We start from the raw sequence: 13,952 nt of genomic DNA, 5'->3' as shown, positions 1-13,952 counted from the left end.
TTCAGGTCTCCACCTCTCCAAATGCTTCAGATAAGCAAGGAGAACAGGAAATAAGGCAGATTGGCATGAATCCTCACTTTTGCCCATCTGTTGTAAACTTTACCAAGAAATATGAATTCAAAAGGACTTTAGAATGCTCTAGCTAGTTTCTTTTCCATGGGTCCCTCAAAGGAGGGAAAAAAAACAACATATAAAATTGAAGCTGCTCTGGCAGAAGTAGGATCAGAAACTGTGAAACCCTTGATCAGGCCTCCCCTTGCTTCCTTATGTGCCTTCAGAAACCTTTGGCTCCTAAGAGAATAGCTAAAAACTAGTGATCATGCTCATCTTTTCATAGACAAGGAAAAAAATATCAAAGCCCGAAATGGTCAGGTGACTTGCCTAAAAATCGCACAGCAAGTTGGTGGCAGTGGGACCAGAATCAGAATCACATGATTTCTGATCTAGTATCTTGCCACTCATAGATCTTTTCTCTAAAGAGAAATTAGGAAAATTCAGATAATCTCCTCCTTTTGCCCTTCAAACGTCATTTCCAAGACATCCATATTCAGATTCCTACAGGACTATCCAATTTAAAGAAAAAAACTTATAATAAATACTCAAAAATGTTTATTTAGAAAGCCTAATATATGACAATAGAAGCCGTCTACTGATGTATTTACAAGGCCTACAGTTTCCTTTGGAGAATCCTGGAAGATATAGCTCATAGGCATAACAAAGTTGGTCCAGAATATATCACAAAGATTCCATTACGGGCACCCCCCCACCCCAGGAAAGTAACCAAGTTTTAAGATATTAGGGGGACTAGCAAGAGACCCTAGAAGAAAGGCAGCAGAGACCTGAATAGAAGGCTCCATGTCCACCTCAATCCGTTTCTTCAGAATTGACTTCTTGGGCATCACAGATACTTCCTCAGGCCGATGTAAAGAATACCCTGGCTCCGATGCTGTTAGAACCCCTGACAGTCCAGGAATGGGACAGGTAGTGTCACCACCATCAACTCCAACCAGCTCCTGACTCAGGCTCCTACTCCGTTCCTCCTCTTCCTCTCGTTTTCGCCTGGCAAGGTCCAGCTCTCGAAACTCCGGATCTAGAAACCTAGGGCTTGGGCTTCTTCTACGTTGTCGATAGTTGCGGGTCCCTGATGTAAAAGTTGTGTGATCACCTCCCATGCTATGTATCTTCTCTGTGTCATCATAACGGGGTCGTTTGGCTTCCCGGCTCCTTTCCTCTGGTCGTATGGCGTAGGAGCCTTTGAGTTTATCTCTATTCCGTTCTGTTCCCCGCAACAGCTCATCATGACAACTGACATGGGGACTATAATCAGAACGATGCAGGAAAGTTTCTCTTGTCCGGTAGTCCTCATCAAGTTGTCCTAAGAAGGGACTAAGAGGTCCCTCCTCCCGGGAAATATATCTTTCAAGACCTCGAGAGCATTGGGAACTTCGAGTGAAGACAGAATCATCAGTCAGGTCATCCCTGAAGAAAGAGACAAGCATCACTGAATACAGTAGACTTGGAAAGAGCAAGACCAGACATTAAGAGCCTGACATTCATCCCTGAAGAAAGAGACAAGCATCACTGAATACAGTAGACTTGGAAAGAGCAAGACCAGACATTAAGAGCCTGACATTCCGCAGAGGGCTACAGAATACTTAGGACAAAACACGATAATCATGAAGTCTAAGAACAAACCTATGGCACATTTCTTCTCCCTTTCCCCAGGGCACAAGTAGCATCAGCCTCTAACCAACGGGAGATATTACTAGTCTGTCTAGACAGAGCTCTTAGCCTAGAGCTCTTTGACTAGGCTTTGGGGATGAAAAATATCACACGAGTTTGGGAGATGTGAAAATACCACTACCAGACTACAAAAAGCAACACAACACAACTCTGCACTAGCTTAAATTCTAGCTCTTCGTTACCAAGAGTGTGATCTGAGTTAGCACCATCAGTATTACCTGGGAACTTTTTGGAAATGTCGATTCTCAGGCTCCATTCAGGCCTACTGAATCAGAATATGCATTTTAATAGGCTCTTCAGGGGATTTGTATATACTTTAAAATTTGAGAAACACCAGGCCAGATCAATGATTTTCAAGCTATGTTCTACAGAGATTCTGAAGACTGTTCAGGAGCTGCTAAAGGAAGGACATGCTAAGAAAGCAGGGGACACCTGGGTGGCTTAGTCAGTTAAACATCTGACTTTGGCTCAGGGTCCTGGTATTGGGCCCTATGTTGGGCTTCTTGCTCAGCAGGGAGTCTGCTTCTGGCCTTCTTCCCTTCCCTCCACTCATGCTCTTAATAAATAAATAAAATCCAGAAAGGAAGCAAGCAAGCACAGTCTGCATAGCTCTGAGCCTTCCACAGCAGTGAAACTGTACTAGCCACAATTTTATCTGTTTATGAGGTAAAGTTCTATATATCATTTGGAAAAGAAGTATTTCACTCTGGGAAACATTTTTTTTTTAACTACTGAGCTATACAATTGGCATGATTTTCTCACATGTTTTAGAAGGTTCTCCAATGCTATATTTTGCTAGTTCATATATTAAAAACCATAAAATACCTTCACAGACTGTCTTATTCCCTCTTTTCTACTTTGCCTCTATTCCCACAAGCACTCTGCTAATCCTGGATCTGGGAAAGAGCATGTGATGGTTTGGCTCACAATATATTTTTATTTCACAGAAATAAAATGGTCTTGGACCTTTGTTACATGAAGATAAAAATATAGAATAGAACTGTCCCTTCAGTTCAGAGCTCTATACCATACACAATAGTCCTAATCTTTTTGGGTACTGTGGTCATAGAGCTTCTACTGCCCCCCAAAAAAGTTTCTGATTTAATCACAGAGAAATAAAGATCCTCCAGTACTCTGAGCATACAACTTTTAAGTAATCTGAATTAAAAAATTTTACACGTCACTCACATTCCACTCACAGTTTTCTGCAGTTTCTAGTACTTGCCTTTATTTTTTTTTCAAGTTTCTAAGATATCTTAACTTTTCTTTCATTTTGTTTTTTAGTTGCTTTCTCTGGGACTGAGTTAGCAGAACATCAAAGGGTTGCCTTTTCTCATTCACCAGTCTTGCCTTTGTTCAGTTTCAGACCCAGGTAAGACCTACAAATAACTTTATGAAAGACTTTAACACCTCCTCTAAAAGAATGCCACCCATGAGGATTCAGGTTCTTATAACTCACCTCCTCCCCAAGAATCTAGGGAATTTTGAGGTTTCCATAGAGTATAAAATAGTAAAAAATGGGATTGAACCAAGGATGATCTCTGAAAAGCAAACCTAACTAGAGTAAAACATTTTACTCTATAGGTTTGTTAGCCATGAACATACCTATTTCCAGGGAGGAACATGTGTGAGTTATTCCATTGCTATACCACCATCTACCATAAAAAAGTCTCTGATTGGGACACCTCTGATTGGGGCTCAGTGGGCGGGTGCCTGCCTTGGGCTCAGGTTATGATCCTGGAATCTGGGATCCAGTCCCCTATCAGGCTCTCTTTGAGGAGCCTGCTTCTCCCTCTGCCTGTGTCTCTGCCTCTCTCTCTCAGTCTGTGTGTCTCTCATGAATAAATAAAATAAAATCTTAAAAAAAAAAAAAAGTCTCTGATTGTATTAGTGTAAGGGGGGGAAAAAACAGGCTCCACAGGTAGTGGCAAATTCATCCATACTTCTGTGTTCAGCTCTGCACTAGAACTATTATATATTACCACTAAATGACATACTAGCTCAAGATCTAATACAGTTCTAAATATCAAGAAGCTAGAAATAACAAGATGACTCCCAGAAAGTCTCAGTCCAGACTTGTAATCTCCAGCAAAAGGAGGCAAAAAAAAAAAAAAAAGGAAAAGAAAAGAAAAAAAAAATGAAAAAAGACACATCAACAGTTAAAAAAAAATGAACTATCATGTAAACATAGGCTTATTAGAAGCTCATGTCCTCCTTCCTCAAGTCTCCCAAAGGATAAGAAAAAGAACTGGCTACAGTAAAAGTAAGCCCTACAAAAGGCTCCATAACCCTGCAGCTCAGAACAGTCTGGGGACACACTCTCTTTGAAATCTTTAGTTAAGTCCAACTCTTTTCTAATATAAGGTCTATTTATTTAAAAAATTGTTAGATGTGGGTGATGGGTACATGGGGGCTCACTGTACTAAACTACTTTTTTAAAAAAATATTTTATTTATTCATAAGAGACAGAGAGAGAGAGAGGCAGAGACATAGGCAGAAAGAGAAGCAGGCTCCCTGTGGGGAGCCTGATATGGGACTCAATCCTGGGACTCCTGGATCACACCCTTGGCCCAAGGCAAGCGCTCAACTGCTGAGCCACCCAGGTGTCCCTAATCTACTTTTTGTTTTTTTAAAGATTTAATTAGCTTTATTAAGCTATTCATGAATTGGGTAGCATTTCATCTAGCAAGTAGAGGAGAACTCCCTCTTTGTACTTTTGTATTTATGAATTATATTAAATAAGTTAAAAAAACACATATGATAACATATCCACATAAAAGTTTGTATACCAATTGTTCATAGCAACATTATTCACAATAGCCAAATAGTGGAAACAACCCAAATTTATCCATTCATTCATCACTGATGAATGGATAAACAAAACACATATAATTAAATATTACTGAAAGTAAAAAGGAATGAAGTACTATTATATGCTACAACATGAAGGGATCTAAAAAAAAAAAAAAAGAAAAAAACCATGAAGGGGTCTTGAAAAACATGATGCTAAGTAAAAGATGCTAGTCACATAGGACCATATACTGTATGATTCTATTTATATGAAATATCCAGAATAGGCAAATCTATAAAGAAAGTAGATTGATGATAAGCTAGAACAGGTGGTAGAGTTAACTAATAAATAATTAAGAGTACAGGTAATAAAACTGTTCTAAAATTGATCGTAGTAGTGGATTCACAACTCTATGAATATAGTAAAAGTCACTGAACTGTACACTTTAAAAGGGTGAATTTTATGGTATATGAATTATAGCTCAATAAAGCTGTTAAAAATGTATATGATAAAAAAAAAATAAGAAAAAAAGATCCTCCAGAGCCCAAACTTCCCAATCTTTCTCTGCTGATTCCCCAAAATGCTAGAAGAAAACTGTGTGCTTCTGTCTCTTCCCTAAGGCAAATCGGAGGGGGAAAATCCTGCTCCTTCAACCTCTGTCAGGGCAAGGAAGAGTTGAGAATTCCATGAATGGAACATACAATGTGCAGAGTACTTGGCTGTTAACAGGGGAAATTGACCTCACATTCACAAATCACAAGCTGACTGCCTTCATACAACATGTTCCCTTTCCAGAATAAGAGTAATATACACAGAGCTGCCAAGGTGAGAACATGGACAACCCTGGTAATCTGGCTGTAATCCAAAATGGATATCAAATTTAATATATTCAACAAGGGCAGAGAAAGAATACCAGGGTCCCAGGTAGGTATTTATTTATTTATTTTTAAAGATTTTATTTTTTTTTAAAGATTTTATTTTTAAGTTATGTCTACAACTAACATGGGGCTTGAACTTCCAACCTTGAGAACTGTAGAATGCCCTACCCAGGGAGCCAGCCAGGTGCCCCCAGGAAAAAGTGTGAAATACCTACATACAAAAGATGGAAATGGCCTGTTTCATTAGCTGAAGATAGGACACACAGTCAGAAGGTATCCTGAAAACACCAATGGTCCTATGACCTGGTTTTAGTAGACAGTAATTATCCACCAAACCATACTGAACAAAAGTACAGGGAACAAAAAATCTAAATAATGGACTGGTTCTTTTCTTTTTCTTTCTCTTTTTCTTTCTTTCTTTCTTTCTTTCTTTCTTTCTTTCTTTCTTTCTTTCTTTCTTTCTTCTTTCTTTCTTTTTTTTAAAATTTTTATTTATTTATGATAGTCATACACATAGAGAGATAGAGAGAGAGAGAGAGAGAGAGAGAGAGGCAGAGACACAGGCAGAGGGAGAAGCAGGCTCCATGCACCGGGAGCCCGATGTGGGATTCGATCCAGGGTCTCCAGGATCATGCCCTGAGCCAAAGGCAGGCGCTAAACCGCTGCGCCACCCAGGGATCCCTCTTTCTTTCTTTTTTTTTTTTTTTTTAAGTAATCTCTATGTCCAACATGGGGCTCAAACTTACAACCCTGAGATCAAGAGTGGCATGCTCTACGGACTGTGCCAGCCATGTGCCCCATGGGTAGCTCCTTTTAGAACCTTAATCTCATTTTCTCTAAAATAGACTTGTCTCTCTGAAACACATGATTCTGGGTCCCAAACTCCCTAAAAGGAAAATCTTAATTTTTACAACTTAAAAAAAGACAAGTGGCTCTCTGAAGCACATGTGCATAACAAAGCTTATGGAAAGGGGAGGTGACAACCTACACCTAACCAGAGGAAATTCTAAAGTTACCTCAAAACCTTAACAAGGAAGGAAGGAAGTCACATCATGCACCACCTACTCAATCATCTCCCAAAATAGAAGCAGCCAGAAGGGCAAGGGCTTTTGCCTCAATTAAGGGATATAGTCACATACCTTAGAGCCCTATCTTCAGAAGCTATGTTATATGACCTAGAACTGTCCTGCCTTGCTTTGCCACATCAAATTGCCACTGCAGCTTTGAAGTTAATATTACCAAAGGGTAGCACCAGTCTTCAGACTTCCTGCCCAGCTGTCCCCCACCTGTCTATGTTCAGTGTACCAATGCATGGACAGTCTCAGCTTTAAGGAATGTTACATTGATTTGTTGCTACTGCTAATTATTTGCGAAAACTCCTAGTATGCTGGGCAGAGACCATAACAGACATGGTTCCCAGCTCTGAGTGCTTTCCCTATATTCCCATTCTTATTTACTGACTTTTATGAGGTGAGACATACCTAATAGGATTAATTACTTCCCATATATAGTTAAGTTCCTAATGCCTGGGGACCTATATTTAATAATCCGTGGAGTGTATCTGTCCTTCCTTAGCACTCAACAACTATAAACTAATAACTGAAATTAAACATTTTTAAAGAGCTTTAACTTTCTATTAATGCTTTTTTTTTTTTTAAAGATTTTATTTATTTATTCATGAGAGACACACACAGAGAAGTGGGCTCCTCGCAGGGAGCCCGATGTGGGACTCCATCCCAGATTCTGGGATCACGCCCTGAGCTGAAGACAGACGCTCAACCGCTGAGCCATCCAGGTGTCCCAATGCTTATATATTTAATATTGATACATGTTAGACATAAATTTAACTAAACTCTTTCTGAACCTATATTTCAACCTGATCAAACTTAAAATAACACCATTAAAATAAGATTTCCGGGATCCCTGGGTGGCGCAGCGGTTTAGCGCCTGCCTTTGGCCGGGGGCGTGATCCTGGAGACCTGGGATCGAATCCCACGTCGGGCTCCCGGTGCATGGAGCCTGCTTCTCCCTCTGCCTATGTCTCTGCTTCTCTCTCTCTCTCTGTGTGACTATCATAGCTTCTCCCTCTGCCTATGTCTCTGCTTCTCTCTCTCTCTCTGTGTGACTATCATAAATAAATAAAAATTTAAAAAAATAAAATAAAATAAAATAAGATTTCCTATTTTGTCCAGAACTTTTCTTTGTAGAAAGGATCCTAGTTCCAGTATTTTAGAATCCTTATCATCTCAACTGTTTTCCATCTGGAGAACTCTGTCCCCTCAGCTTTCCAGTTGGACCAGGATGAACATTCTAAAGTCTTTTCTTCTACGTCATTCTTTCAGCAACAGAATCATCAGTATACTCTCCCCACTCAGAAAGCCTTTTCCAATGCTACACTTTGTACCAGACACAGGGCGTAACTTCAATGCTGGCACCACTCTTTCAAACACATTATTCAGAAAAGAGCAACTTTTCCACCTTCCAGCACTATTATAATGTGCCCTGCCTCAAATGAAGCCTACCTGTCCACATCCTCCAGATTATCCACTGGTGACCCCAGTCGATCACTAAGCCGCCGCCGTTCTGGTATGCCAACACAGAAATGGTCATTGCCAACAGTGATCCTTAAGCTCTGTTCCAAAGAAGAGTCAGAACGCAGACCAGGAGAGCGTCTCTACAAAAGTAAAAAATAATGCAATAGTCTATGGGATCAAAACATCCTTATACCCAAAATGCACTCCTCCTTAGTCATAAAGTTGTTGCTCAACAAGGAAAGAAATGGCTATGGTAAGATACTACTCCAAAAAAAAAGCACATTAAAAAAAATCTTTTTCTTAGACGAAAGACCATACTTCCAACTCTCCCCCCATCAATGAACTTTCATTCTTTCATTTACTAGTACTGGGCATGGGACTACAAGAGTAAATTTAGTCTGTTCTCAGAATCTATACATTTCTAGCGAAGCAAGCAGGCAAAAAACAGGTGTTTTTCAAGTTCTTCTGACAGTGGTTAAGTGCTATAAAATCATTAAAACATGGTAACAAAAAAGAGATTAGGGAAAAGGAGCTAGTTTACATAGGATCATTAAAGAAGGCTTTTCTGAGGTGATACTATTAAACCTGATGCTTGAATGATGAGATGTCAGCCTCGCAAACAAATGAATAAATATTTCAGGCAAAAAGGAACAAGCTCTGTAGTGAGCTTAGCATGTTTTGGGAAACAGAAAGGTAGCCAGTGTGACTGCAGTGAAGTGACAGGAGAGACGAAGCAGCGAGTTAGGAAATCTGGATTTTATTATCAATGTAGTAGAAGCCCCAGAAAGATTTCTAGCACAAGAGTGACATGATCTGACTACATTTTTCCTCCAGATGCTTGCATTGCTCATACTCTCATCTCATTTAGGTCTCTATTAAAGTCACCTTCCCAGGCCTTCCCTGGCTACTCTACTAAAAAAAGAATATTAACTCCTTTCTCTGTTTTTGTTTTTTCTTAGTACTTAATCCCATTAAACATGGCAACATATTTCACTTCTCTCTCTTATTATCTAACCTCCCCATAGAGAATATAAGCTCTATGAAGAGTAGGGGTTTTTGACTTCACACGCTGTATCCCCAGTGCCCAGAACAGTGCCTAACACATGGTAGATGTCTAATAAATACTTCTCAAATGTATAAAATGGAAGATTTTTAAAAAAATTATTTTGATTGCTGGGTACAGAATAAACTGGGTGGTAACAAGAGTATAAAGGATCCTAATGCAATAATCCAGGCAAAAGGACTTAGACTAGGGAGGTGGCAGGACAGTTTGGGGGATGTATCTTGGAGGTAGAGCTGAGAAGTTAGATGAGGGGACTGACAGCATGGACTTGGGAGAAGGGAGATGATCACTGTTTCTGGCTGGGCAATGGGTGATGTCATTTACTGAGACAGAAAAGCCTGGAGCATTGGAGAAAAGGGAGGTTATGGAAACCAGTATTCAACTTTCTTTGCTTCTTCTGTAGAACCGCTTGCTTTCTCAAACTATAGTTGCTCAACTATGAAAATCTTAATATAGTGACAAGTCCATTCATCTATGACCAGAGTACTTTGGTACTTTGAGTACTAGATGTACTTTGATGCTTTTGGAGGACCACCCAAGAAAACAAGACTTTGTCATGGGGTTTAAAAAAGAATGGTGAACTGAAAACCAAAACAAATTCCAAAACACCAGTCGCAGGCCAGAGATGGTTTGGTGAGAGGTCAATTTTACAACTAAAATTTTTAAGATTTTGTTTTGTGGGGCACCTGGCTGGCTAGAGAGTGGGACTCTTGATTTCTGGGTCACGAGTTCAAACCCCACACTGGGCTTGGAGCCTACTTGTAAAAAAATACATACAGATTTTATGTTTTAAGTAATCTCTCCACCCAACGTGGGGCTTGAACTCGCAACCCTGAGATCAAGAGGCACACGCTCTACCAAGCGAGCCAGGCGAGCCAGGCAGGTGCCCCTAAACTAAACTTCTTAACCTCATGCTCTGTCCCTTTATAACTGTTAAACTCATGGGTGTCAGGAACCAGGCAGTTCCGGACTGAATCACAGCTATGCCACTTCTTAGCTGTGTGACACTGTCACCTCTCTGGATACCTCAGCTACTCAATAAGGAACAATTTTCACTGCCTCACCTCAAAAGGCTGTAGGTTTTGAGTGTTCAAAAGGAATGTGTAAAGTGAAGGGCTGAGCATTAATCCTGCCACCAAACGCAGCAAGTGGTGGTAGTTGTCACAATGCGGGCACGCACAGCTCCTATTTGCTAGCAGTTTACACTCTAGGCGTCTGTGCTGAGGGGATGTAGGCAAACCCTAACTGGCCACAAAGACACTTCAGCCTTCTGTCTAAGATGCACGGGGCAGCTCAGGTCTAAGGGGATACCAAATCACGCAACTCCGAGAAAATATCGACTACTGAGCAAGTACCAGGCACAGGGTTTTTGGAGGACCTTCTCCTCACCCTGGCAAACTTTTCCGCATTTCACCTCCAGTGAGAGGAACAGCCTACTGCTGAAACGGCGCACCGCCTCCCGACCAGGCGCCCGTCTGGGTCCCGAGTCCGTTACTGTGCAAAAGAGGATCCCGGGGCTGACAGGGCACCTCCAGGTTCGGGCGTCGCCGAGGGAGCCCCTGGGGGGTGGCTGGCGGGCCTTTGATCCCGGGACTCCGGCCTGGAGGCCTCCGGGCGCCGGGGATGCGGGCGTTCCTGGAAGCGGGAAGCCCGAGCGAGGGGGCTGGGGTGGAAGAGGGGGTCTCGGTGGAGGGGTGGGATTACCCGGCTGCCGCTGTCGCCTGGATGGTCTCCGCGGCCGTCCCGGGAGAAGTCGGCGCGGGACTCCCCCCGGCTGCTGCCTCGGAAACCGGCCGAGCCCGGCGGGAAGAGTCGGCGGCCCCGCGGCGGCGACGGGGAGCCGCGACGGGCCCGCGGCGGGGACGGGGAAACGCGACGACCCCGCGGCGGGGACGGCGAGGCCCGGCGGCCGCGGGGCGGGGACGGGGAGCCGCGGCGACCCCGCGGCGGGGACGGCGAGGCCCGGCGGCCGCGGTGCCCCGAGGGCGAGCGGGGCCGGCGAGCGGGGTTCCGCGACGAGGAGGAGCCGGAGGGCGGCGGCGAGGCGCGGCGAGCCGGGCCTGAGGAGGAGCCGGAGCTGCGGCCGGCGCGCGGGCCGCCCCCGCCGCTCTCCTTAGGCCGGTGCGAAGAGACGGAGGAGCGGGCGCCGCTGCGGTACATGGCTCCGGCAGCAGCGGCCACGGCTGCGGCTCCGACCCGGGGGCGCCCCGGACGCGGGGCCCCAGCGCGCCGCCGCAGCTGCAGCCCCGGCCGCCGCGGCCGCCACGCGCCGCCCCCGCAGCCGGAGCCGCCCCCTCCCCGCGGCCCCGCGCCGCCCCTGGGGCCCGGCCTGGCGCGCGGCCGCCGCTGGCGGTTGGACGCGCGAGCACGCGTCCGACACACCCCCCGCCCTCCGGGGCTCCCCGCTCCTCCACTCAGGGAGCGGCCACTGAAGCCCGAAGCGGGGAGGAGCGCAGCAGCCCGGGCGAGGCACCGCGAGGGGAGGGGAAGCGGAGCGCGCGACCTGGGCCCCGCACGCTCCGCCCCGAGCCCGCAAGATGGCGGCGGGTGAGCCGCCCACTTCCCCTCCCCCGGCGGCCACGTGACCCCGGGGGCCTCCGAGCGGGGAGCCCCTGGCGGAAGGGAAGGGATTCGCGGCCGCTGAGCGGGCTTCTCCGGGGATGCTCGAGGCCTTGGGACGTGGCAGGAGCGTCCTCGCCCTTGCCCTGACCCCCAGGCCTGTTCATTTACGTGGGGACAAGGAGTGGTGAGAAGCTACGGGAATATAAGTAACCCCAAAACGTTAGGTCTGGCCCAGGTATGGCAGGAACGACCACCGACGCCCCGGCCCCCACGGAAGCCGCGCCATGGCCTTCGTTTTACTTTCCGTTTTGCCTGATCTCTGGCGCTGGCAATTGGGGGTGGGAAAGTGAGGAATGGGGACGAGTTGGAGTAGGGGAGGCGGGTGAGAGTCCAACCCAAAGCAGACATCAGAGTAAGTTTGTTTGCTCTCTCAACCAGAATGCTTGTGGTCGTGGCCCAAGGGTCCATATCCTGACAGGAGGCCTGGAGAGGATTTGGTGAGCAATTCAGAACCCCGGGTCTAGGGATCCCTGGGTGGCGCAGCGGTTTGGCGCCTGCCTTTGGCCCAGGGCGCGATCCTGGAGACCCGGGATCGAATCCCACATCAGGCTCCCGGTGCATGGAGCCTGTTTCTCCCTCTGCCTATGTCTCTGCCTCTCTCTCTTTCTCTCTCTGTGACTATCATAAATAAATAAAAATTAAAAAAAAAAAAAAAAAAAAAGAACCCCGGGTCGATGAGCGGGGTTTTCCTGGACGCCAGGCAGTAGGCCCCCAGCCCCGGCCTGCAAACTAAAGAAAAATGTCAACACAGGAAAGGAGAAAAACAGTGGTCCAAACATGAAAAAAAGTTGACCCTAACCGAACTCTTCCAAACAAAACAATTCATTGACGGTTTTTCATAAATGAACTAGGAACACAAAACCTGAAATCGGTATGGAAATCAGGTTTCTGATTCCAAAGCAAAGGCAGAACAAAAAAACTTTTTTTTTTTTTTTAAAGATTTTATTTATTCATGATAGACACACACAGAGAGAAGCAGGCTCCATGCAGGGAGCCAGATGTGGGACTCGATCCTGAGCATCTGGGATCACACCCTGGGCCGAAGGCAGGAGCTAAACCCTGAGCCACCCAGGGATTTACCCCCCTGAAAAAGTTTTTTTTAACCATAAAGGATTTCCACTCTCTAATGTATATGTTTCCATGTTAGATTTTAAATATATCTAATTCCACGCGTTTGTATAAGGCCATTTACTTATAGCTCAGTAAAAATAAATTTTTTTAGTAGGTAGTTTATTTCTTTAGTTTTTTGTTTTGTTTTTTTTTAGATTTTATTTATTCATCCATGAGAGGCAGAGACATAGGCAGAGGGAGAGGCAGGACTCAACCCCAAGACCCCAGGATCAGGACCTGAGCAGAAGGCAGTCACTCAACCACTGAGCCACCAAGGTGCCCCAGTAGGTGGTTTTTCTTGCACTGAACTTACTTCACCTCTTAACATTACCTGCTTGCTCCCCTGGGCATTTGAATTTTTGATTCCTGACTTGAGTTTCATGGCTTAAGGTCTTCATCATGTCAAGGTTATTAATATATTCCACATATTTTTTTCACACTTGAATGATTTTGTTTTCCATATTTAGTTTATCTGGAATTTTATGTGTGAATCCTTACATAATCTATTAAAATCTAAAATTACTTTTCACAGATGGACAGGCAATTTTGTTCAAACATGAATTGGGATTACCTGTATAGTGGGAAGCAATAGTGAGGGAATGAGTGAAACTTGCCAAATGCTTATCATCTACATCTCATTCCAATTCTGTTTTCTTTTAGTTCTGTAATTTATCAATAAAGAGAATTTATTAATAAGATTTCTTTGTGAAAAGAAAATACCAGTATTAATGATAGAAATAAAAGAAAGTAAAAAAAAAAAAAAAAAAAAAAAGAAATAAAAGAAAGTAAAGCAATATGGGAAAGTGACGGCTTTTAACCAGAACGGATGAATTATAAAGTTTCTATACAGTTTAGAACATATTTCATAATGTATCCTGTGCAACAGAGACCTCCACTCAGAGATTGGATTATACCAGCTAAATAGCATAAAAGGCCTGTCAGAGTGAAAATGGGAAAAACTCCTCCTCAAACTATAACCTAAGTCCCGTTTTTGTAACAATAAACTTTCTAACTGTCTACTTCCAAACAGCAGGCAGCCCACATGACACACTGTAAGGACAGATAACCACTTCTCCAGATGAAAGCTCTCTGAGGTACAAGTCCCATGATACTTGCTTCAGTTGTTTTCCAGGAGCTAAGAGGCCACTGCCATCTGGTTCAGATGGGTCAAGAAATTCTTCCTGGGCTTGCACAAATGTCCTCAGGTGACC

The 13,952-nt window shown here is 44.3% G+C and overlaps 1 protein-coding gene and 2 long non-coding RNA genes across 11 annotated transcripts in view; 2 read left to right on the top strand and 1 right to left on the bottom strand.

Annotated features, from left to right (window-relative positions):
• The window catches only part of LOC144317488 (uncharacterized), a 50,418-nt gene extending 41,392 nt beyond the window's left edge, over positions 1-9,026 (top strand). For 2 of the 8 annotated variants that reach the window (XR_013383497.1, XR_013383491.1), the window contains 3 exons: positions 3,028-3,115; positions 5,155-5,458; positions 7,696-9,024. This is a non-coding gene — a long non-coding RNA (uncharacterized LOC144317488). Of the gene's footprint in view, positions 1-3,027; positions 3,116-5,154; positions 5,459-7,695 lie in introns of all 8 variants that reach the window. The other 6 variants (XR_013383496.1, XR_013383492.1, XR_013383498.1 and 3 more) reach the window with 5 other exon arrangements.
• The window catches only part of ZNF318 (zinc finger protein 318), a 30,004-nt gene extending 18,802 nt beyond the window's left edge, over positions 1-11,202 (bottom strand). Inside the window, exons 1-3 of the mRNA XM_077903919.1 lie at positions 10,714-11,202; positions 7,935-8,086; positions 840-1,479 (exon numbers count right to left, since the gene is read on the bottom strand). Of these exons, the coding sequence (XP_077760045.1) occupies positions 840-1,479; positions 7,935-8,086; positions 10,714-11,169 (1,248 nt within the window). The 5' untranslated portion in view covers positions 11,170-11,202. The remainder of the gene's footprint in view (positions 1-839; positions 1,480-7,934; positions 8,087-10,713) is intronic.
• LOC144317489 (uncharacterized) lies at positions 10,206-13,487 on the top strand. Of its 2 annotated transcripts, none has more exons than XR_013383508.1 (3): positions 10,206-10,544; positions 12,010-12,068; positions 12,897-13,487. It is a non-coding gene; the product is annotated as an uncharacterized LOC144317489 (long non-coding RNA). The 2 variants fall into 2 exon arrangements; XR_013383509.1 differs by lacking the exon at positions 10,206-10,544 and adding an exon at positions 11,397-11,755.
• Positions 13,488-13,952: the final 465 nt, after the last annotated feature.

Source organism: Canis aureus, chromosome 7, assembly GCF_053574225.1.
Source record: "Canis aureus isolate CA01 chromosome 7, VMU_Caureus_v.1.0, whole genome shotgun sequence".
In the NCBI taxonomy this organism is placed as follows: domain Eukaryota; kingdom Metazoa; phylum Chordata; class Mammalia; order Carnivora; family Canidae; genus Canis; species Canis aureus.
The sequence above is the reverse complement of the archived record's forward strand: the minus strand, read 5'-3'. Positions and strand labels throughout refer to the sequence as shown.